This window comes from Heliangelus exortis (assembly GCF_036169615.1).
Source record: "Heliangelus exortis chromosome W unlocalized genomic scaffold, bHelExo1.hap1 SUPER_W_unloc_2, whole genome shotgun sequence".
Lineage (NCBI taxonomy): Eukaryota > Metazoa > Chordata > Aves > Apodiformes > Trochilidae > Heliangelus > Heliangelus exortis.
Genome location: NW_027285919.1, coordinates 699,328 through 724,867, shown reverse-complemented (window position 1 = coordinate 724,867; position 25,540 = coordinate 699,328). Strand labels below are relative to the sequence as shown.

At 50.3% G+C, this 25,540-nt stretch overlaps 1 protein-coding gene across 1 annotated transcript; it reads left to right on the top strand.

The window, feature by feature from the left end:
• Positions 1-24,355: 24,355 nt before the first annotated feature.
• LOC139790581 (olfactory receptor 14A16-like) lies at positions 24,356-25,331 on the top strand. The gene has a single exon (XM_071732450.1). The coding sequence runs from the start codon at positions 24,402-24,404 to the stop codon at positions 25,329-25,331; it is 930 nt and encodes a 309-aa protein (XP_071588551.1). The 5' UTR covers positions 24,356-24,401.
• Positions 25,332-25,540: the final 209 nt, after the last annotated feature.

Here is a 25,540-nt window from a genome sequence, read left to right as displayed (position 1 = left end):
GAAGATGCTTTGAGCCTGCCAAGCCCAGTGTTCCACAGTATGATCACCAGGAGTCTCCCTGTATGGACTAAATGACTTTCAAGGTCCCTTCCAACCCAGATCATTCTATGGTCAAAGTTTGGGGGCATGGCTTGGCTTCTTCCATGGCTGTCTTCCCCAGTGTGTCCAGTCCTACCAGGCAATGTTCTCACACCTGGGACCTCCTCCTCTACTTACCATGACTGTCACCTTCCCAGAGGAGCCATCATAATCATTGTTAATATTAGATCATTATTATTATGATGCTATTAAGACATTGCCTCATTGCAACCCTCAGGGATTCATTCATTCCCCCCTTTCCCCTCCAACAGATTCTCCAGTGATTCAAAAACTTTCTAAACTGCAAGGCTTGTCAAAAGGTATGTGAGCTTTGGGAATGATCACCTGACACCCCCTTCATCATTTCCAAGGGTTACACATTTTATCACAGAATCATCCCTGGAACTGCTCAAGGCCAGGTTGGAAAATACCCCCATGAGTCTCATGAGGGGGATTTGTTGTTGAAAGAAAAGGGTTAACAGCCACAAAAGTTATTCCAAGCTTAAAAACCTGAAGGGCTGGTGTAAAGGGGGTGGGGAGGAGGGAATGGGAGGACACACTTCCTGACCTGATCACAAAACAAAGACCTCAGGAGCCTGGAAATAAGAAGCTGTTGAATCAGTGCTTTCAGGTGTAAATCAGGAGGACAATGACCAAGGCAGCCTTTACTGCCCTGAAGGTTCTTCTGTGTCTTTGGTCTGCACAGCAAACACTAAATTCTTCTCCAGAGGCCCTTCAGGCTTTGGGGAAATGTCTCCTGGCACCTTGTCTGGGAAGATCTTAATAAACCAAATATCTCTGCTCTGGGTGGGGATTGGTTTTTGAACAGAGAGTGAAGAACCTGGATTTTGGGATCTTGAGGAACACTGAGGAAATATTTCAACTGAATCTGCAGCGACTGAGTTTGAATTTGATCTGGATATAAAAGGTGCTTAATTTAACACCTTTTAAGGGGTTAAATTTGTGAAGCACAACCAATTAAGGGGAAGCACAACTCCCCTGTAACATATGTTGATGAATTTGTATTCCTAACCAGTAAAAGTCAGGAAAAGAATTAAACTGAGTAAGAAGTGAACAGGGGGCTAGGCAAGGCAGTTGAGACATGTAATTTTCCACTGAAACAGTGTGAACAATGCAAGGCCCTGAGGAGACTATCTTCTGTCTCATAGATATTTAAAAGTGCAGGTCCTGTTCTTAAAACCAGACTTTGCCAAGGCTAACAAAGGAATGTGAACATCTGCACAAGAAGAACATAAAGATGTCACAACCAGCAGATAAGAGGAAAGTTATGGCTAGGGTCTGATATCTCCTTGTAACAATATAATGAAGTCAGCAAAATCAAGAAAGGTAAAAAGTTCAAGCCTGAGGAAGACCTCTTACTTCATCCAAAGACCCCCTGACGACCCCCGGATATCTCCCCAAAAGAAGACTCCGCCCGGACTCCACTTATCATGAATATTATAATGGCATGATGTAATCCCTATGAACACGGATGTAAACCCACCTCCTTTTGAATATTCATAGAATTGTAATCAATAAAAGGTAATTCCAGAGTTTTAGGGGTTGCTCGTGTGAGTGGAGCGGAGACTCCCCACGCACCCAGTGCTGTTTTGCTTATTGCAATTTCAACTTTATTAATCAATTTCAATTTTATTAAGTAAATTAAACCATTAACAGAATATTGAGTCTCGGTCATTTTTAACAATAAAATACTCAATAAAATTTTACAAATGTACAACGGAGCAATCCCTCATGGCTGTTGGAGTGCAAAGGGTTGGAGGATGCTTTGGATGCTTTGTGATTGGGATCCTGTCCTCAAAACCCCCTCTCTTTTTCTCACCCTGAGGTGGGCATAAAGCAGCTTCCAGCACAGTGAGTGGAGAGGTAGGAGATAGAGCTGATGGAGAAGAGAGAGACTGAGCTATCCTGATGGCCATAACTCCAGCTGTTCAGCTGAAACCCTTGGCTCTGCAGACCATTCTCCAGCTCTAACTATAAACATCGAGTCCTATCAGTCCTAGAAGCAGACACTGACTGAGAAACTTGCTGTTCATTTCAGCAAGTGCAGCTGCTTAGGAGGGACCTAGCTGAAAGCAAAAATACAAGACAGAAAACTACTTTTATCCTGGGCCAAACCAGGACTTTCCACCCCTTATTCCATAGCATTTGTGTATGCTCCAGTCATTACTATCTCTTATCCCTAAATACACCTATACAGAAATTATTACTAATTCTCTCTACTAAAACCCACTGAGTTAATTTAGTTTATGATTGCAGATGTTCATCTACTGTAGCAGACTCTTAAAGCAAGAAATGATTGCAGCAGTTCATGTCCATGGTCCACAGGTTTCAGATTGCAGATATTAATTTGAGGAAGTTACTGGATGCCAGTTGATGAAACCAGTTCTGGTTTGATCACCACAACATTATCCTGAAAAACACTCACAGAACACTGTTTGTTTTTGCAACAATTCACATAGCAGCAATTAATGTGGGGCATAAATTGACGACCCTGAAAATTCCATACTCTACTGGTTGAGCTAACCATGCAAAAATTATTTATTCTCACCTAGTGTTTGATTCCTTTGTGAATACATAATCACATTGTGCTTCTCCATCTTCCACCAAGGATGTCCAGGCCCTTGAGTGAAAGCTTCCCCACAAATGGGTTTGCCTTTGCCTGAGGCAGGAAAAACCCAAACTGTTTTCCCCAGGAGATTCTTTTCATGCACCACAGGCACTTTTTCCCAATCTAATGTGTGTGAAAGGTTTAGCTGAGCAGGACCAGCTGGACTGATGATGGAACCCCTGGTGTTAACTAACCAGGTGGCTTTTGCCAAGTGCTTGTCCCAGTTTTTAAAGGTTCCACCACCCATTGCCTATAAGGTAGTTTTTAACAGTCCATTGTACCTTTCAATTTTCCCTGAGGCTGGTGCATGATAGGGGATATGGTATATCCACTTAGTACCATGTTCTTTGGCCCAGTTACCCATAGGACTGTTTTGAAATGAGTTCCATTATCTGACTCAATTCTTTCTGGTGTACCATGTAGCCACAAGGCCCAGGATGGTGTTCCAGGCTGTGGCATGAGGCACAGGATATATTTCCAGCCATCCTGTACTTGCTTCCACCATTGTCAGCACACAGGGCTTACCCTGGCAGGTCTCAGGCAGTGTGACACAGTCGATGTGCCAGGCCTCCCCATACCTATATTCTGACCATCTCCCCTCATACCACAGGGGTTTCAACCTTTTAGCTTGCTTAATTGCAGCACATATGTCACAATCATGGATAATTGCACAATAGTGTCCAAAGGTCAATCAACCCCTTGGTCACGAGCCCATCGGTGTGTTCCATCCCTGCCTTGATGACCTGAAGTGTCATGGGCCCATCTAGCTAAAACCAGTTCACCTTTATGGTCCCAGTCAAGATCTCTTTAGAACACTTGAGCAACCTCATCTGCTCGCTGGTTGTTTCCATGTTCCTCAGTAGCTCGATGTGAAGGTTCGTGGGCATCTCCATGATGCCTCCACTCTCCCTTTGGCTTTGGCACTGTCCACAGAGGACAAGTGAAGGGTGAGTGAGTCCTGCTGATCACTCCTTGGCTCTCTAGCTGCCGGATCAGCTTGTTAATGGAGATCACAGCATCCCTGTTGGTGTGATATTGTCTTCGATGCACTATTGAGGTAGCAATTGGCACCTGCTGGTTTTTAGTTTTCATGAACCACTCTAAAAAGAATTTATCTGAAAGGCCAAGCAAAGCATGCAGCCATTCTGTATTCTCAGTCTTTAGAGCTGTGATAGCGAAGGACCACTGGGTACACTTTAGGTCCTGGAAGTCTTAAAGGATTTCTCATAAGATTATCCCATGTAGAAAGGTGACCTCATGAGGGTACAGCTCGTACTTAGCCTATGGTTGAGGAGTGTGTTGGATTGGCCATGAAACTTTATCATGCTTTGCTTTGCTTTGTTTGCAGAGAGGAAAACTCCTGCTGTGCCCGTGTGCAGCAGTTCTCTAAGGAAAAGAGGGAGGAGCTGGTGCAAAGGAGCTGAACCATCCAGCTGCAGAGACCTGGGGAGAAGTCTGATGGGAGGAGAAGTGATGCAAGTGCCAGGGGCCAAGGAGAGCAGTGGTGGGGTTGGGGAGGTGAGGAGCAAGAGTGTCCATCCAGGGTCAGACCTCAAGGAGCTGCTTCTCCTGCTGGTGCAGACCTCCTGAGGAGACCCTCTGGGTCATTATCACTTGGAGAATGGTGCTAGAACCTGTTGCAGCGAGCCTTTCTCTCACTGGGACACGGCTCTTCTTCAGGAGCTCTCTTGCCGTACCCCTCCTTAGGCATCTTCGTCTCTTCTGACTCTTCTGACTGACTCTGCTTCTGGGAGCATGCCTTTTGTCTTGCCCTTCAGCCCCGCCTATTTCCGGCTGGGGCAGGCCCTAATTAGTGGGCACACCTGGGCTTAAGCTCCCAGTTCATTATCGGCGACACCTGAGGACTTGTGGTTCTCTCTACATTTCCCCCCTTCTTAATTTTTTCAATAGGCCTTTTCAAACATATCATTTTTCATTATTTTTCAACATTTACGATAATTTACAATTCATTTAAACATTTCTTAATAATTTACAAACATTTTCAAACATTTCATTATTTTTCAACATTTTTTTCGCCTTTTCTATTTTTTCATCATTTTCTTAATTTTACAACTTTCTTTGCCTTTGTGGAGGGAAAATTCGGGCTCTTACCGGCTTTTTTTTTTTTTTTTTTTTTGCGCCGCTTTAGCCTTTGTTATCAGCAGGAGATGAGGTCTCATGAGCACCAGCTCAGCTTTCGCTGGTACTCGCCACCTCGGAATGCCTGGCCATGCAGAGGCTTCTCCGAGCATTCAGCGCACCAGTCTTATCGCGTGTCCCTAGGGCCCCGTGTTCAGGACCACACTGTCGCGTGTCCCTGGGGGCTCCTTTTCAGGACCACGTCGCGTGTCCCTGGGAGGCTCCGTTTTAGGACCGCACTATCGCGTGTCCCTGGGAGACTCCGTTTCAGGACCGCACTGACTTGATGCGCACTCAGAGCTCCGCTTCGGCTTCAGCATTCCTCGGGCTTGAGTTCCGCGCGCCAACTTGCTGCGCCTTTCGAGCCTCATTCTTCTCTCCTGCCTGGCTCGCCATTCCGGGCTGTTGTATCTTGCCGTGCTGGGCTTCTACTCCGAGCTTCTACACGCCGCCTTCAGCATTTAAGCATGGCCTTGTGAAGCTTTTTTCGTGGTTGCGTTTTTGGAGCTCTTTATAGAGCGTCCCGCACCACCGTAGTAGCTCCATCTGACGTGGTTGCGTATTTCGAATCTCTTTATATGGCCTTCCGCATTTAAGCCAGGCTTTGTAGAGCTTCCCGCACCAACGTGGTCATGTAGAGCTCTTTATCTCACCTCAGCGTTCACGGCTGCTGTTGTTGCCCGCACTCTCCACCAGATGTTGCAGCGAGCCTTTCTCTCACTGGGACACGGCTCTTCTTCAGGAGCTCTCTTGCCGTCCCCCTCCTCAGGCGTCTTCATCTCTTCTCTTCTGACTGACTCTGCTTCTGGGAGCATGCCTTTTGTCTTGCCCTTCAGCCCCGCCTATTTCCGGCTGGGTCAGGCCCTAATTAGTGGGCACACCTGGGCTTAAGCTCCCAGTTCATTATCGGCGACACCTGAGCCTGCCAGAGCCTCCCCATGGCCTCGTTAGAGCAGATCCCTGGAGGCCATGATTGCAGGAGGCAAAGGTTCTGTGCTGGTGGCTGTAATGCTGAGAAAACCCTTTGGTTTGTTGGATGCAGCAGAAAGGCCAAGCCCTGACCCCAGGCCCTGGGAAGGCAGATCCTGAGAGCCTCAAGAGAAAGTTTCCTCTCCCCAGCCTTGGTGGCCCAGGACACTGCTATGGCCAAGGGGACAATGACCTCACTCCTTGACAGAGCCCTTGGCCACCTCTCCTGCAGGCTGGCCTACACTGTCCATGCCTGCAGCTCCTTCCCTTCAGGCTGTTGTCACCCTTCCTGCTTTCCCACCTAACTCTCACCCCAGCATTTCCAGACACCTTCTCTGCTTTCTCTCTGCTCTCCCTGGCTTTGCCTTGAAAACAAAATCCTGGGCTGATCCAGAACCCTTCTAGGTAAACCTCTAACACAAGGATACCCTTGGGGTGAGACTTCTTGTTCTTTCCCTCCAGTCTAAACCTTCCAAGGTGACCTTTGTGGAGGTTTTGGACTACCAAGAGAAGTTCTAGCATAAAATCATAGAACTGTCTGGGTGTGAAGGGATGTGACAGACCAGACTTGTATTTCTCATGATCACTCCAAGAAGGACTGCCCATACCACCTGTGTGGAAATTTCCCCATGGTACAGTTTGGAGATTTTCTGGGATGGGTAAAAACTCAGGGACAGAATTAAGCGTGAAGTGGTCTGAGAAGAGTGTGTGCCTCAGAGTCTGGGATGGATGCTTCTGATCCCATCCCTCTAATCAGTCTTGCTCTGGGCTGGGGATTTAGGAATGCCCCAGGACATTCCTCTTATCGCTGTTTGTTTGTCTGATTTTGTTAGGCCTGTTTTGTTTCTTTCCTAGGGAAAGAATTGCTCCTCTAAGTGATAATGTGACCCTCAGTCCTTTCACTCTGTACCAGTCAGTGCTGTCAGAGGAGCTGTCGAGCATTTTCTGGGACAGTATGGTTTCAGTCCCTCTCCCCAGCAGGGCCAGGTCAGGCACTAAGGTTGGATCCAGCAGCACCTTGGCTCCTCTCTGAGAAGGAGTTTAGAAAGCAAGGGGGTGCAAGCTGTGACTCCCTGGGTGCCCTCCCCAGGTCATGACAAGTGCCCACCAAGACCTTTCCCACGGGGCTGCTCCCACCCAGGCAGCCCCAGCCTGTGCCATGGCCTGGGTGAGTCCCCTGCAGGGGCAGACACTGGCACTTGTCCTTCTGAGATTTCTCTCCAGATGAGCTCTGCTGCTCCTTGATGCCTTTCATGCAGGCACTGCACAGGACAGGGTGCACTCCTGCTGGAGACAGCTCTATCTGATGGGATGGCCTCAGCAGTCCCTGGGGCTGTGTCACCTGTGTCAACCATGTCAGCTGTGGGGCTTCAGCGACAGCTCTGCCCCAGGCTCTGCTGGGCTCTGGGCCAGGAGAGAGCCCGGGCAGGGCTGGGAGTTCCCCCCATGCAGGCACTGAGCCCAGCAGGAGGATGGAGATGCTCTGGCAGAAAGACTCAGCCTCAACTGAGGACACCCATGGCTTTCTCTGCCAGGGTTTCACTTGCCAGCCCAGAACAGCTCCCTCCAGGCTCTCCCACCTCCCCTCCCCTCTCTCCCAGCACAGCCCAGTTGCTGCTGGCCCCACACCAGTGCCCAGCCCAGGCTGCTCTGGGCAGTCCCACCACAGTCCCAGCCCCTCTGAAGGGCACAGCAGCTCCTGGGGGGCAGAGAGAGCTCAGAGCCCCAGATGGGTGACCATGCATGGCAAAAGGAGCAGGAGGCACCCTGTGTACCCTGCTCTCCTCTCCAGGAGATCCGCAGAGCTCTGCAGCCCCTCGGGGCCATCCCCTCTCCCCAGCCCAGCACAACAGCCCTGGCCCTTGTGCTCCTCAAGAGCTCTGACTGCTCCAGGCACAGAGCAGCCTTCCCAGGGCTGCTGCAGCCAGGGAGGGGCTTTCACTTCCCTTTCCTTCCTGAAACACTGACCAAGAAATCAGAGGAAAAAAATGGTGAAAATTCATTTATTTCACTTTGTGGAAGATTGGGTTTTGCCAGCGCAAGGCCTCGGCTGTACTAGGCCTTAAGCAAGAGGCTGTGAGCAAGAGTAGGCCTTAAGCAAAAGGCCTTGAGCAAGAGTAAAGTATCATCTGGATGGCAGAAGAAGTGCTTATGTGTGCTAACCGTTAACAAAAGACTGTTGAAAAAAGTGCTGATGTGTGCTGAAATTAACAAGATGTATCAACTTTGGACCTTGCAAGTAATGGAAAAGCAGGATGCTGTGATTACTGAAGCAGGATAAGCGTGGGACTGGAATTCGCAAAAGGAGGGGCTGACATTTAACAAATAACCAATAATGAGCTTAGCTTTTGCAATATGTATTAGCTAATTAACTTAGCAACCAGTAAGATAATGACAAGTATGCATATGTTACTTTAAAAAGTATAAATAACTGCCTGATGCTCTAATAAAGTGGACTTGATTGATCACATTGATCGTGTGTCAGTCCCCTTCTTGCGACATCACTTTAATTGAGTAGTGGTCCTCCACTTACACAAAGTTTATTGATCAGAAAAGGCTGGTGCATAGTAAAGTAGGAGGGATGAATAATGACATTACTTTTCCTTCCCATACATTCCTGCTGCACTTAGGATGGGTATCAGAAAAAAATAAATTGTTGAAGATTCATTTGTTTTACAAGCCACGACCCCACAAACATTAAATATCTGTATCACACAATATGGGGGGAAAATGGAGAGGGGATGAATAGCGACATTTCTTTAAAATAAGAACATACAATATCAAAAGGAAAAAAGGAAGAAAAAAAAAAAAAAAGGAAAAGGAAGACTTGATAGTTCATGGCATACGCCTTCATCCGATTGCAGATGAAGGCAGGCAGTCTATGGCTGCTGAAAAATATCAGTCATCAGCTTCCTCAGAGAACCCTGGAGCTCCTGGTTCCTCATGATGTAGATGAGGGGGTTCACTGCTGGAGGAACCACTGAATATAGAACTGTCACTACCAGGTTCAGGGATAGGGAGGAGATGGAAGGGGGTTTCAGGAAGGCAAAGGTTCCAGTGCTGATGAACAGGGAGACCACGGCCAGGTGAGTGAGGCACATGGCAAAGGCTTTGTGCCTTCCCTGCTCAGAGGGGATCCTCAGCACAGCCCTGAAGATCTCTACATAGGACACCACGATGAAAACAAAACAGCCAAAATCTAAAAACATACTTACTACAATAAGCCCAGTTTTCAGAAGGAACCACTCTGATCCAAGAAAGAAGAAAAAAGATTTGTACAACACATACCTTGTAGGAGATGTCCGTGTTGTCCCAGAGGGAATTGGCCATGGCTTTGGGCAGAGTGGTGGAGATGGATCCCAGGTCGAGGAGGGAGAGGTTGAGGAGGAAGAAGTACATGGGGGTGTGGAGGTGGTGGTCACAGGCGATGGTGGTGATGATGAGGCCGTTGCCCAGGAGGGCAGCCAGGTAGATGCCCAGGAAGAGCCAGAAGTGCAAGAGCTGCAGCTCCCGCCTGTCTGCAAATGCCAGGAGGAGGAACTGCCTGATGGAGCTGCTGTTGGACATCTGCTGATTCTAAAAGGCATGGGGAGCTGTTTGAGGAGGAAACACAATAATTCAGGACACAATTCTCTGAAAAATGAGACCCATTTCCCATTCCAAATCTCCATCCTACAGACACACACTTTTCTAGGAGTTCTTCCCTAAAGCCCACGGCTACAACCCTGCTTGCTGATGTTTGTGTCTGCAGCAGGGACTCTGTCCACTGGCTGGAAAGGAGTTTTCCCAGCCCTGCAATGGGGGCTTCATGGGAATGGTGGGGACAGGGACCAATATCAGAGTAGAAATTATTCATATGCAGTCATTGGTGATGCCAAAGTCTTGCATGTTCTGTGCTCTCAGCATAAAAGAGCCCGCAAAACAGAAGGCAGTTTGAGAGGTTTGTTTTTTCTAGCTCCCCCCATCTCCTCTGGGGAGTGTTCTTGGGGATCAGAACCCCTCAGCATTGCTGCAGCACTGAGGCAGAACAGAGTGAGCAAAGAGCATTGCCTGCAGCTGCATGCAGAGAAGGGGGAGCTGGGCTGTGTCTCTGCCTCTCCCTGCTGAGAGCAGAGGGACCCAGCTCAGAGCACTCAGTGTCTGACCCTTTCTCAAGGTCTCAGCACCCCGTTTCCAGCCCAGGACACACCAGGCTCATTGTGCCCCCTGGAAGGCAGCTCCCAGCTTGGACAGACAGCCCAAGGAGACAGCCCAGGGATGGAATGAGGGCATCTGATGAAGGGAGGTCAGCTCCCTGCCCAGCCTCACTCAGCCTGCACTGCCTAGAGCTTCCCAGGGCAGAGCACAGCTGGACACCTCCTTGCCTGAAACCATCTGCATGGCAGGAGCCCCAAGAGCTGTGCCTGCAGCTGAAACTCCTGCTGCCAGCCTGACATCAACAGCAAGAGCAGCTGAGGGGGGCATGGAGAGAGGCAGAGGAAAGGCACTCAGGAAAGCCTTTCCCTCCCCCAGCCCTGCACAACCCCTCCCAGATGGTGATAATGCCTGGCAGGCACCTCCAGCCCCTGGGCAGGGGGAGGTGGGCACATGGCAGCACAGATGCACTTCAGCTCTCCTGTGAGCAGATGGAGGAGAAGGTGCCCAACACCCCAGACCCCACAGGCTGGCTGAGGGCTGTGCTGTCACACAGACCCTGATGGAGCTGGGAAGGTGATGCTGGATGTATCTGTAGGGAAAAGGAGGGTGAAAGCACTGGCTGAGGTTACTAGCACACAGAAGGTTGATGGTGTAGGAACTGACAGAACATTATCTCACCTCCCCAGATGAGGTTCCCTCCCACCTTAAAAAGACAGAGAAAAGTGGAAGTACAGCCTGAGGAAAGCCAGGTTTCCCAGCAAGAACCTGAACCGTCACTGTGCATATGAAAATCCCCCCAGAAAAAATCTGGGTATGATTTTGGATCCGAGAGCAGTGCTGTCCCACAGATCAGTCACAAAACCAGAAGGACCCTGCCCTGTGCTCTCTGTCTCCTACGAGCCACAGCTTCTGCCAGCACCAGGGAGCTCCCCGGGCAGGCTGAGAGCTGCCCCTGGCAGGCAGGCAGGCAGCAGAGTCCCTGCCCCAGCACACAGCCCCTGGGCTGCAGGACCCTGCTCTGAAGGACAGCCCTGGCCACCCCTGCCTGCACACACCCCCTCAGCCCCTGCAGCCATCCCCAGCAGAAGGCAGCCCCATGGCCTCTCCCTCTGACGCTGCTCCAGGACAGCCCTGCTCTGCCAAACCTTTTCCTCCTGCCCACCAAAATCCTCCGGAGGGATCCCAGCAGCTGTGGCCCAGGCTGCCAGCTGGAGAAGGAAGCCCAGCTTCACTGCCCTGCAGCCAGAGACTCACCATGGCAGAGGCTGGGAAGATTTCTCTCTCCCCCAGCCCACGCAGCTCTCAGCTCTCCTCCCAGCCCAGGCTGCCTTTCTCCTCTCTCTGCCTCCTCTCTCTGCCCTGCCCTGCTGCCTGCAGGCAGTGCCCTCAGCCCTGCTGCGCTCTGCAGAGGAGCTGCTCCTGCCCAGAGCTCTCTCTCTGCAGCACTCTCTGCTTGCCAGCAGCTCTCTCAGGCTCAGGAGCCCGGCCCAGCAGCACAGGACCAGCACCAGACTTGGCCACTTGCTCAGCTCTCTCGGGGCTCCCTCCAGCTCTCCCTGGGGCTCCCCAGGAACCCAATGGGACACACACTGAAGTCATGGCTCATGTCCCCTCCCTCCCTCCTTTCCAGCACAGCCACTTCCCCTGAAGAGACACAACCTCTGCTTCTCCCACTCTCCCACTGGACACCCAGGCAGTGCCAGGGGGAATCTCCTTTCCCTCCCCTTCCCACGCAAGCCACGGGTGACACTGGAGGTGCCAGGGCTGCTCCAACCTCAGTCAGGGCAGCTGCTCAATTGAGTGGCCAAGCACAGCCCTGGGGGGCTACAGGAAATGTCAGGGCACTCCAGCACAACCACCTGCTGCTGGCACAACAGCACAGGACTGTCACATCCCATGGCCTGACCCAGACAACAGCCAAAGGAGATTCCATCTCCCAGGCCAGTGCTTCCCTTTCAGGGAAAAGTTACCCTTGGAGGGTAAACAAGGAGTGACAGCCTCCTGACACCATGCGAGTACCCCTTGATCACAATAAGATGAAATGAAATATTTATCCACAATCAAAACATCAATTCTTTTGCTCTAAGAATTGAAGTTTATTTTCAAGTAATTTTTCGGGAACACAAATCACTCTCAAGTATGCATGAATATAGATATATATTGCTTGGCTGATTGCTTGGATCACAAAAACCACATACTCAAATGACATCTCAACAATGCAATCCCCTCACCCCATGAGTCCAAATATCACAAGGCACGATGATATCATAAGGCAATATCATAAGGCAATGATATCATGATGGCTACAAGCTTAGCACCTTCACTCCAGCTTCTTCAGTTCACGCAGTGGTGATAGGTGTGATGTGCAGAGTCCTTGTTCTTCAAGCAGTGTCACCTCCAAAGCTAAGGGTTCTGTAGCAACATCCTTGGGACTTGATGTACCTGGGAATTTAGTTCTCAAAAACATTTTCTAATTCAATTGTTCAAGAGGTGCACTTTACAAATTGATGTCTTTTAGGACACTAAAAGGGAACCCAAAATCCGAGACTTTTTGGTGGCATTACATGCAGTAACATAATTCTCAATGTACCATGATCACAAACTTCACAGCAGCTGAGCTTAACAAAACCAAATAAGAATGGAAAATCTACACAAATGCAGCACAATTATAAATGCAAAAAGAACTCATAATTAATTTTCTCTCAGCTTTGGTCCTTCTGCAGATTTCAGCAACAGTTATTTATCCCATTATCTTCTCTCATGGATTAGTTTTCCATAGTAACAACATTCCATTATCACATGTACCCTTGCCATACACACACCTACTTATGTTATTCAGCTAGTAAATTTCCATGAGACTCCATTAAACTATTGCTTATACATTTCTGCTACTCCTATACTTCTACTTCTGTAAAACCATTGCATATATGTTTCTTTAAACTACTACTTCTATTTCTATAAATCTACTGCTTCACAAGAAATGAATCAATCAAGCAAGGAAGATGTTCTGGAGCTTTTCTTCCAGATTCTTGTCTACTGAGCTGTCACCAGCTTGTTCCATCCTCGTGAGAAACCATTCCAGATTTAATTCTCTTATTTCAGGAGACAACTGACAGAAGCCTTACTGCAGGCTGCTCGAGGTGTCCCATCACATCACCCCTGGTGTCACAGAGGTTTCAGGAGAGTTCATGAAGCATCCCTCCTGACAGGCAAGGAGCAGTAACGCTTCTCTGAAGAGCTGTGCCAGCTCCTGGAGTCTGCAGGCATCTACAAGGTGGTGAAGGGTCTGGAGAAGAAGTGCTCTGAGGAGAGACTGAGGGAATTGGGAATGTGCAGTTTGGAGAAGATGAGGCTGAGAGCAGAGCTTCTTGCTCTCTCCAACTCCCTGACAGGAGGTTGTGTTGAGGTGGGTGCTAGCCCACAACAGTCTGCCCAGGAAGGTGGTAGAATCACCATCCCTGGAAGGATTTAAAAACCGTGTAGTAGAGATGATCCTGCTCTGTTGCTGTCAGCATTGTCCTGCAGTCTGCTGCCTCCCTCTTCTACTGCTCCCTCAGCTGCACGCCCAGCCTGGTGTGCAGGAAAAGTGTCCAGGATCCCGTCCTGCCACATCCCTTTAGAAGGGTGTCATAATTGGAAATACTTTCCTGTTTTTTCCTTATTCAGGAAAAAAAAGCCTTCATGACGCTGAAACAAATATTAAAAGTCAAATTTTGGATGGGACATGAAGTGGTTCCTGAGCTGACTTCATTTTGTTTTCCACAAGAAGATGAAGAAAGCATCATTGGTGTGATGGAGCTTGGAAAATGAGGGCAACTTGACCCTTCATACTTGGTGATGGCTGTGCTGGGTCAGGTAATGACAGATGAAATCTAATTTTCAGTAAAATCTTATCTTGCACTGGGTGTAGCTTTAATGTTTTTCACTGGTATGGAGGCGTTGATGACTCTGGGGTCACAGCCCTGCCCACCAGTATATATTGGGGTCCCCCAAAATCATTTGGAGGGAGCTAAAATCACAGCTTCTCCACCTTCCTTAAACAGGTGGGGGGTCACCAATTGCAGCACGCTCACCCCAGGGATAAGTTTAGTTCCCCCCCTCTCACACATCCCCCTCCCTCCTCCATCTTGTGCTGCTCACCCCCAGTTTGGGCAGTTCTGGGATAACCACCTCCCTCCCATCACCTCCCATCACCTCTCGGTACCTGCAGGGGGGGCACAGCCCAGGCTGGTGGGGTGGGGGGGGCGGTGCTCTGGCGGTCACCAGTTGGGGGGTCCTGGCTGCAGGGCGGGGGGTGTGGTTGCAGTCCCAAGGTGGAGGAGCAAAACCTCCTGGGAGCTGCAGCGCGATCACAGGAAGAAGCAGGGGGAGGAAAAAAAGGTGGGGAGGGACCACGGGGGGAAGGGACCAGACCCAAGGGGTGAGGTTGGAAGCTGGAAGGGGGGACACAGCAGGGTTGTGTCCTGGGGGTTTGGGGACATCAGGCTTGTGGCATGGGCAGGGGGAGGGGACACATCACAGGTGGGTGGTGCTGACCCAACCTCAACACAAAGCCCACAGGCCCTGCAGATAAGAGGCTGTTAATTCACTGCTTTCAGGTGTAAACTCAGGGGGACAATGACCAACCCAGGTCAGCATTGCTCCCTTGAAGGTTCTTCCTTCATTTCCATTTCACACTCAACTTGTTTCTGATCCTGGGACAGAAATCACTCTAAAATATATTTTTTCTGTTCAGAGCACCTCAAGTTTTTGGAGGCTTCAGACCCCAACTAAACCAGATCAAGGGAGATCAGAAGTGCTGTGTTGGGTTCTCTCCTGCTCCGGAAAGAGCGATACATGTGACCATGGGCTAAAATCCAGGGAAGATGCTTTGACCAATGGACACCACAGTCCATTGACCCAGCTATTCCAGATCCCTCTCTAGAACTTTTCTAGTCTCTGGCAGATCCACACTCCCACCCAGCTTGGTGTCATCTGCAAACTGCCTGAGGGTGCACTCACCCCCTTGTCCAGATCATTGATAAAGAGTCTGAAGCAAAGCAGTCCCAGCACCCTGGGGAACACCACTGGTTAGCAGCCACCAGCTGGACTGAGCTCCACTCAGCACAACTCTTTGGGCCCAGACATCACCCAGGGTTTGACCCACTGAAGAGGCCACTGCTCTAGGCCAGATGTAGCCAGTTCCTCCAGAAGGATTTTCTGGACAATGCTGCTGAAGTCTTTACTAATGTCAAGGTAGTCAACATGCTCCACCTTTCCCTCATTCAATCAATGGTCACCTTGTCACAGAAGGAGATCAGGTTGGTCAAGCAGTCCCTGCCTTTCATAAACCCATCTGGCCCCCATCTCCTGGCTGTCCTGCACATGCTGTGTAATGGCACTCAGACCATCTGCTCCATCCCCTTCCCTGGCACTGGTCAAGCTGACAGGCCTGTATCTCCCTGGATGCTCCTTTTGGGCCTTCTTGTAGGTGGGGATGACAGCTGTCAGTCTCCACTCTACTGACACCTCCCCGATGACAAGAGGCTTGGTGAGCACTTCTGCCAGCTCCCTCAGTACCTTTGTGTGGGTCCCACCTGGCCCCATAGAGCTGTGTGTCTCTGGCTGGTGCAGAGATGGTCTCACTGACCATCTGTCCTTGGATCATGGGGGCTCCATTCTGCTCCTTGTCCTTGTCTGCCAGCTCAGGGGAATGGGTACCCAGGAACAACGGCTCCTACTGCTGAAGCCTGGGACAAAGAAGGCATTAAGTACCTCAGCCTTCTCCTCACCCTTGGTTTCTGTTTCTTCCTGGCATCCAATAAAGGATGAAGATTCTCCTTCACCCTCCTTTTGTTGCTAATGTGTTCGCAGAAACATTGATTATGTTCTTCAATGGCAGCAGCCTGATCAATTTCACACTGTTTGGCCATTGTAATTTTTTCCCTCTGTAGCCTCCCTGAGTCTCCCTGAGTGTCTTGCTCCTTTTTCCAAAGGCCACAAACTCTCCTTTTCTCGATGAGTTTTTACCAAATCTCTCTATTCCACCTGGCTGGGCATCTTTCCCTACCAGTTCATCTTACAGCACATGGGGCCATCTGATCCTTCACCTTTAAGAGTCTTTTCTTGAGCAGTGTCGACTTCCTGAAATCCCTTGCCCTTCAGGACTGCCTCCCAAGGGATTCTCTCACCCAGGCTCTGAAAGAGGCCAAAATTTGCCTGCCAGACCTCCAAGGTGACAGTTCTGCTGACCCTCCTCCTTACTTCTCCAGGGATCAGTTCTTCTGACCAAGGCTGGATTTACAGGAGGCCAGGCTTCCTAACAAGGGATGGGAAGAGCTTGTCCCACAGAGGTGAAAGGGGCTTAGGACAGGAGATATCAGGGCTAATTAGCAGAGCTTTACACTAGGTATGAAGGGAGCCAGGGGTGAAAGTGGGGTCACTGGAGAAGAGCCTGAATGTGACACACCAGTACCTGGGGGAGAAGGGTGTGCAAGCAAGGGCTCACAGTTCTGGGGGAAGTGAGGTTTGAAGATGAACAATAAAAACTGTAGGAAAAATGCACAACACATCCCAACAACCCCAAGAAGGGTCAAGGAGCAAACCAAGTGCAGAGCCTCAACAGAACCTTCTGCCTGGTGGTGCTGATACAGTGACCATTTCTAAAGTCACCTTTCCAGACACAGACTGTCCAGACAAAGGCCATTCCCATTCCTCTCCAATTGTCCCCTTCTCCTACTCTTTATTCATTCAGATGCCTCTCCCCTGGACTGCTGCATTGAGTAGGAATGGTGGGGATGGGAGGTGAGAAGTAAAGTTGTCCACACAGTGTCAGACCACAGGGAACTTCTTTCACCTTTTATCTAAACCGAAAATTGTGAGATGATCTGTTAAAATATTAAATGAGAACACAACAAAAAACCAAAAAAAACCCCAGAATCAGTTTTCATTAATCACAGTATGAAATGTTCCTCCTTAAGTGCAGTGGGAAAACCTCTCCAATTAGCTGTACAAGTCTTGAAGATGTGAAGAATATCCCATGGAGAGCCATGGCCCTTTAGTGCTCTCTGTATTTCACTGAGCCCCAGGGTGTGTTTGGAGCTGAGTCCATGATCCTCAGGTGCTGAGAGATGAATGAACAAACTGCTCCAGAAGTCAGTACAGTACAGTATGAAAAAGAGTAATGAAAATTCTGACATGTCTTGACCTCAAGTCCAGAGCATCAGGTCAAAATTACTCCTGGTACACCATGGTGGTTGATGCAGCTGCCATGTCTGAGGTGACAAAGCCCTTGGTCTTGTTGGGCCTTTCAACCTTCCAAAGCCCTTGGCCACCTCTACTGCAGGCTGCCCTACACTGTCCATGCCTGCAGCTCCTTCTTTAAACTGCTTGAAAAAGGCTTTAAACTGAAGGACAAAGTGGGAAGGACCCAAGATGGCAATGATCACCACACCATCACCACTACAAGTGATCTGGGATAAAACCAGGCCTGCTGACCCCAGGAGTCCAGCCTGGACTTTCCCAGGGCTGCACTTGAGCCTTGGTGGTGAACATGAGAGTTACTGGGGATAAGGGTTGAGGAACATGGTACCATTTTTCAGTATATTTGTATATATTTAGTAATTTTTCTTTTTATCATTACTGTTTCATTAAAGCTGTGTAGTTTAGTTTCCAACCAATAAGTCTGTCTCCCTTATTCTCTCTCCTTTTTTTATCAGGGTGGGGAGGGGCATTAATAGAGAGCTTCTGTCATTTGGTTAATTGCCAGCCCAGCGTTAAACCCTGACAGATTTATTGGAGCCCAACGTGGGGCTTAAGCTAATTAGCTGGAGACCAGTTTAAATATCAGCTCATTTTCGTGAATAGTTTGTATTTTGACTTCAGTGGGAGGATACCCAGATGGCTCCACTGAGTAATAATCAAACTATTTTCTTTGGAAATTTTACAGGGTTGGAAATTAAACCAATCACGCTGTACCTTTGGTACTCAGAGTATGTGATCTGGGGCTTTCTATCTGGGATTAGTGTTGCTCTGTGGTTCATTCCTGGTAAGAGCTGCTTAAGAACCGTAGTTGTGATATGGTGTGGAACATGCTACAATGGTTTTTCACACAACTAAGAGGTACACATGGGATGCATATTTCCTGCCCATTGGAAATACCCCTATAAAGAGGAAACAGACTGCCCACAGGTCAAAGCAGCCACACTTGGAAAAGCTCTCAGGTATCTGAAAGAATTGGCTGTACGAGATGTGATCTATACCAATGATGAGACTGTAGATCCTTATCACATGCCATGCCCTAAGCCTGTGAGGCAAAGGTTTGTGCATGCTGCACCATCCCCATTTAACCATACACTATCAGTGATGTTATGGGTTCCTGGAGAAATGGAACCAGCTCTGGGTGATGGGATTAAAACAGCAGGAGAATATGAAGATGCTGTCATGGCTCCTCATCGGGCCTGGGTCTCAGCTGTAAAGGGAACAGCTGAGAAACTGCACCTACCCCATCACAAAGCCCTGGTGGTGCTGTCGAGAGCCCAGGCCTGGAACTGTCTGAGACCATGTCACAGAATCATAGAATCATGGAATGGGTTGGGTTGGAAGGGTTCAAGATCATCTTGTTCCAACCCCCTGCATGCATGGGTAGGGACACCTCCCACCCAACCAACTGAAGCCAACCCTGTCCCTGTCCCCATGGAACTCACTAGAAATCTAGACACAGAGAGACAAAAGCCCTCTCACCTTCCTGCCCCTTGCCCCAGCCATGGTCACGTTGCTCAGATGTGACTTTTATAAATTTTATGTATTTCAGTTAATAACTGATGTCACCCTGGTACAGAGTGCTCCTCCATGAGCTGCAGATCCACATCTGCCCCTCCGTGCTCCTCCATGGGCTGCAGGGGACAGCTGCCCTCTCCCCACAGCCTGCAGGGGAACTTCTGTTCTGGCCCTTCCTTCAGTCACTGACCTTGGTGTCTTGTGGAGGGCTGGCAGCAGGCTTCCACCTCCTTCTCCATGGACATCTTGGGCATTTTCTGCCACAGACATTCCATGGTCACCTAGGGCAGATGCTGACTCCTGAGGGAGGTGCTCTCCAAGATATGGGCACTCCAGGTCTCCAAAGCCCTTATATACCCCCAGGGTCACCATGGAGACCCCCATGACAATGGTGTTCAGGTACCAGACCCTGCATCACAAAGCCCTGGTGGTGGCTGTGGAGACTCCCAGGCCTGGAACTGGCTGGGACTGTGTCACAGAACAATGGAATCATGGAATGGGTTGGGTTGGAAGGGTTAAAGATCATCTAGTTCTAACCGAACCCATTCCATGATTCCATGATTCCACTCAGCTGAAGCCAACCCTGCCCCTGTCCCCATGGAACTCACTTCTTAATCCCATCCACAGCATCAGCCTCAGTCAGACAGCTGAGTATCAGCCAGCTGCGTGCCCAGGTGGTCACCAACATCCTGGCTTGTATAAGGAATAGCATGGCAAGGAGGACTTTGAATCACTGATGGCACTGTGACCCTCATCATCTCGTGAACTTCCCACCCACCCCATCACCCACCTCTTCAATCCAGACATCACCAGTCTGGCTACAACAGGACAATGGTAGAACATGGCAAAGGGCTTGCTAAAGGCCAGGTGCACCCCATGCCTTTCTGTCCCCTGCCCACTCTGCAATCCCCTCTTTGTCCTTCACCTGCCTGGAGCAGGATGGACCCCATCACTGTCCCAGGGACTGAGGTCATAGAATCAGAGAATCCTGGAATGTTAGGGGTTGGAAGGGACCTCTAGAGATCATCCAGCCCAACCCCTCTGCCAGAGCGGGATGACCCAGGGCAGGCCACACAGGAACACACCCAGGGATGTGTGGAAAGCCTCCAGAAAAGGAGACTCCACAGCCTCTCTGGGCAGCCTGTTCCAGTGCTCCCACAACCTCACAGTCAAGAAGTTTCTCCTCATGTTGAGGTGGAACTGCCTATGTTCAAGCTTAAACCCATTATTCCTTGTCCTCTTAACGGGCACCACTGAAAAGAGATTGGCCTGTTCCTTTTGACACCCACCCCTCAGATATTTATAGGCATTCATTAAGCCTTCTTTTCTCAAGGCTAAACAGCCCAAATTCTCTCAGTCTTTCTTCATAAGAGAGATGTTCATGTTCCTTAATCATCCTCCTAACTTTCCCTTGGACTGTCTCCAGTAGATCCCTGCCTCTTGAACAACTGGATCCAGTATTTCTGGTGTGGTCTCATCAGGGCACAGTGGAGGGGTAGGAAAACCTCCCTAGATATGCTGGACACACTTTTCTTGATGCACCCCAAGACACCATTGGCCCTCTTGGCCACAAGGGCCCTTTGTTGAACCATGGAGAATTTACTGTCCACTGGGACTCCAGATTTTTCTCCATGGAGCTGTTTTCCAGCAGAATGTCCCCTAATCTGCACTGGTGGTTGGTGTTATTCCTACCCAGATGAAGAACACTAAACTTGTCCTTATTGAACTTGATCAAGTTCACCCTTGCCCAGCTCTCCAGCCTGTCCAGATCCCATGGAGAGCAGCACAGCCTTCTGGTGTCTCAGCCACCTCTCCCAACTTTGGATCATCAGGAAATGACTGAAAGTACAGTCCATCCCCTCATCCAGGTCATTAATGAAGAGACTGACCAAAACTGGACCCAGTACTGATCCCTGGGGAACACCACTGGTCACAGGCCTCCAACTTGACTCTGTGCCACTCATCACAACCCTCTGAACTCTGTTGTTGAGCCAGTTACCAATCCACCTCACAGTCCAATTCATTTCTTGAGTTTTGTTATGAGGCTGTTATGGGAGACAGTGTCTAAAGCTTTACTGAAGTCCACTGCTCTCCCTTCATCTGCCCATTTGGTCACCCCTTTGCAGAAGGATATCACGTTAGTCAAGCAAGATTTCTCCTTAGTAAATCAATGTTGGCTGCTCCTGAGAACCTTTTTGTGTTTGCACACTCAAAGTACTGAGTATTCGGTAAGGCAGACTTCTCCTTTCCTACTCAGTACTGTGAGCTACATCTACCTCTGCAGAGACCTGGAATCCCCTCAGTTTCAACACATGTTTTCTCCTTCCTCTCTTTCATCCTCCTGTGTGGTATTGACTGTAGCACAATGGACCTTCCAGTACCTCTGGGGCTCCTAGTGGAAGCTGAGGAGGGACTGCTTGCAAGGGCCTGGAATGATAGGATGAAGGGCAATGGGTTTAAGTTAGAGAAGAGTGGATGTGGATTGGATGTTAGGAACAAGTTCTTTATCATAAGGGTACTGGATAAAATGGCACATGTTGGCCAGTAAAGTGGTTGAGGCCTCAAGCCTGGAGATTTTCAAGGTCAGGCTTGAGGAGGCTCTGAAAACCTGATCTAGCTGAGGCTGTCTCTGATTACTGCAGGGAATTGGAATGGATGATCATGAGAGGTCCCTTCCAAACAAAATATTTCTGTGATTCTGTGATTCTATGATTATATGATCTTCAGACACCTCAATAACCATGGAGAGTGTGCAGAGATATCCCAAGATGGGGTTTGGAGACAACAAGCTAATGCCCAGTCTGCACAGGTTAATGGGTCAAGATCCAGAATGGCCCAAAGTGCAGCTGGGGATGCCTGGAGTGGAGAGCAGAAGAAAGAAATGTCACTGAAAGGGCCATGCTGGGGAACAGCACATCCCCCAGAAGGAGCCTGGATCAGCCCAAGGCTCTGTGTGCCAAGGCAGAGGCAGGGAGGACACAGAGATGTCAGGAGAGGAAGGGGACAGCAAGGTGGGGCAGGCAGGTGAAGGAGCAGAGCCTGCAGGGCAAGAGGCACAGGGAATGGGACAGCCCAGGACAGACTGTGCTGGAGATGAGAGAGGGCAAAGGTGTGGAAAAGCTGGAGGCAGACTTGGCAGAGCCAAGCTCTCCATGCCTTTGCTGCTGGCTCTTGTCTCTGTCCCTGATGGCCATGGGGAGACAAGTGGAGCTTCCAGCAGCACTGGGGCTCAGGGCCTCCTTGTCCATGTGCAGGAGGCTGGCTGGGAGGTGCCGGGCCATAGTCCTGCCCTTGGCATTGCCCATCTCCACATGCCAGTGCTGCCAGGAGAGCCCTGAGGGCTGAGGGAGGGACAGGATCTCCCTCCCTTGCCAGGAGCTGGGGCTCAGGGCTGGCACCTTTGGGGAATGGGCTCAGGGCTGGGCCCTTTGCAGTCCTGACACACAGCCAGGCTTCCTCAGCACCAGGGCCACCTGCACCTTCCTTTTCCCCACCTGCCATCACTGCCTCCTGCTTCCTGCTCCCCCCACACCCTGCAGGGGATGCTTCCTCAGGGCTGTCCCTCAGGGGGACCCAGGCACACGGCAAGAAAATTTGGAAACTTTGGACTCTGCCTTGGACTTGCTTGTTAAGAAAGAAGTTTCTGCAGCTTCCTCTCCTTGCCCCTTGAGCAATTGTCATGGGCTCAGCATCAACCCCCCAGAGGGCTCCTGACAGCTGTGAGCTGGGCTCCTGGGGTGGAGGGAGCTGCTGGCAAGTGGGCAGTGCTGCAGAGACAGCTCTGGGCAGGAGCAGCTCCTCTGCAGAGCGCAGCAGGGCTGAGGGCACTGCCAGGGTATCTGGGGGAGATGAGCAAGGCAGAGAGAGCTTCAAGGGGGTGAAGATGGAGGGGATGAGTGCCAGCTGAGTGGAGGAGAACCTTCCCAGCTTCTGCCATGGTGAGTGTCTGGTGCAGGGCAGTGAAACTGGTGCAGTTGCTGGAGGCATCTCCTAAAGCTGCAGAGCCAGAGCTGCTGGGAGCTGTAAGGGAAGAAGGAGCTGGAGGTGGAAGGGGAATTGTGAAGAGGAGGGAGTGGGTGTGTGCAGGCAGGGTTGCCCAGGGCTGTCCTTCAGAGCAGGGTCCTGCCTGCCAGGGGCTGTGTGCTGGGGCAGGGACTCTGCTGCCTGCCTGCCTGCCAGGGGCAGCTCTCAGCCTGCCCGGGGAGCTCCCTGGTGCTGGCAGAAGCTGTGGCTGGCAGGAGACAGGGAGCACAGGGCAGGCTCCTGGTGCTGCTGAGAGAGGGATGAATTGCTCAGGGCTGCTCACAGCTCCAGCTGATGCCCAGAAGATTTCTGAGGGGACTTTTCAGGAGTCCCTTCAGGGCAGGGCTTTCCTGCTCCAGTCTGGGCTCTCCTCAGGCTCTGCTTCCACTTGTCTCTCCAGGGCATGGAAAGCTCTTTCTGCACTCTGCAGAAGGCACACAGACCCCAGTTCTTCTCAGCCCTTGTCTGAGCTGCTCCTGAGCCCCTGCACAGTCAGTGATGCCCCTGGACAGGTCCTGCTGCTGCCAGGAGGGGTCTGCAGGGCAGAGCTGAGCACTCAGGGGGTGGGATGGGGGCTGTGAGCACTGACAGGGAGGAGAGCTGGGGACAGAGAAAGAGCTGCAGGCAGCAGAGATGGGCAGGGATGGAGAGGGAACTGCTGCCTGGAAGATGATGGCAGGGGGGATTCCTGCACCTCCCAGCCATCCCCTGCAGAGCTGCTGCCCTCCCTAGAGCTAAACCCTGCTCTCTGTCACACAGCACAGTCCCCCAGCCCTTCAGATCATGGGTACTGAATTCTGAGGATCCCTCTAGCAGCCCTCTCCCCCACCAGAGAGGAGAAATGCTGGAGTCTCAGCCTGTGTCTCCCTGTCCTGACCCTCTTGGCAGCAGAACTTTAGCAGGTTCCCCTCTTGCCCCTGCTGCTGCTGCCCTTGTTCTTCCCCTGGTTTTTGCTGGGCTGGGGGGTGAGGATTTGGGTGCAGCTCAGACACTTATACTGAAGGTCCTGTCCTTCTGTTGTATCCATGGAGGAAAAGCATCCAAACCACCTGAGATTTAGGGCTGTGGGGACTGCAGGGTGTTAGGCTGGGGGTCAGCCCACCCTCCCGTGAGGATACCCCGTCTTTAGGGTCTTTGCCTCTTTGTGCAGCTGAGAGCACGACTGATGGACAGAGCGGCTGTCCTCACTCTGCCCTAAGGGACAGTCCCTTTGCCTCTCAGCAGGATCAGGGTTTCACTTGCAGAGCAGCAGAAACACCAGGGGCTCCTGCATTATAATTTTCCTCATGTGTTTTTGAGAAACTATTCCAAAGCAAACCATGCTGTATACCATCACCTTTTCTCTGCAGTCTGGTGATGCATTGGGGTGACAATGATGTACAGATCTTGAATTCAAGACTGGATTTAATCTGAGATCCCCCCCTATTCTTTTTTACCAGCTGCTGTAGGGCAGCACAGACGCCTCCTCCTCCTTTTTGGAATTTCATCCATGACAAGCCAGGGTGTTTGAAAAGGGCATTCCATAGGTGTTCATGACATGGGAGAAGCTGTTTGTGTTTCTCTAGCAGAAATTTTTAAATGTTTTTTGAATTAACACTGCCCTAACTTCTCCCTTTTTTTTTTTTTTTTTTTTCTTTCACTAAAAGGTCTATATCTGTGGTGGCATAAGATGTCTAACAGCAGCTCCATCAGGCAGTTCCTCCTCCTGGCATTTGCAGACAGGCGGGAGCTGCAGCTCTTGCACTTCTGGCTCTTCCTGGGCATCTACCTGGCTGCCCTCCTGGGCAACGGCCTCATCATCACCACCATCGCCTGTGACCACCACCTCCACACCCCCATGTACTTCTTCCTCCTCAACCTCTCCCTCCTCGACCTGGGATCCATCTCCACCACTCTGCCCAAAGCCATGGCCAATTCACTCTGGGACAACACGGACATCTCCTACAATGGATGTGCTGCACAGGTCTTTTTCTTTTTCTTCTTCATCACAGCTGAGTTTTATCTCCTGACCATCATGTCCTACGACCGCTACGTGGCCATCTGCAAACCCCTGCACTACGGGACCCTCCTGGGCAGCAGAGCTTGTGTCCACATGGCAGCAGCTGCCTGGGGCACTGGGTTTCTCACTGCTCTGCTGCACACAGCCAATACATTTTCCCTGCCCCTCTGCCAGGGCAATGCCCTGGACCAGTTCTTCTGTGAAATCCCCCAGATCCTCAAGCTCTCCTGCTCACACTCCTACCTCAGGGAAATTTGGGTTGTGGTTATAGGTTGCTGTTTAGCTTTTGGCTGTTTTGTTTTCATCGTGGTATCCTATGTGGAGATCTTCAGGGCTGTGCTGAGGATCCTCTCTGAGCAGGGAAGGCACAAAGCCTTTTCCACGTGCCTCCCTCACCTGGCCGTGGTCTCCCTGTTCATCAGCACTGGCATCTTTGCCTACCTGAAGCCCCCGTCCATCTCCTCCCCATCCCTGGACTTGGCAATGGCAGTTCTGTACTCGGTGGTTCCTCCAGCAGTGAACCCCCTCATCTACAGCATGAGGAACCAAGAGCTCAAGGGTGCTGTTAGGAAACTCACAACAGGAATTTTTCTCAAGTAATAAAAAGCTCAATTTATCATGCATGTAATTGATAATGTGTCTCATAGCATTAATGATGTGTCTTACAACAGACTCAGCCTGCTTTATGGAGCTGCTGGGGGTGGAGGTGTTTTCTCTCTTTTACACATCGTAATGCTGTGCACAAATAAATCTCATTGTTCATACCATTTCCTGTATCTTCCTTTCTGGTGTTAAACAAAGCTTTTTGG

Bases quoted from the DNA above. Each gene is read 5' to 3' on its own strand.
- LOC139790581 (XM_071732450.1), top strand. From the start codon at position 24,402: ATGTCTAACAGCAGCTCCATCAGGCAGTTCCTCCTCCTGGCATTTGCA.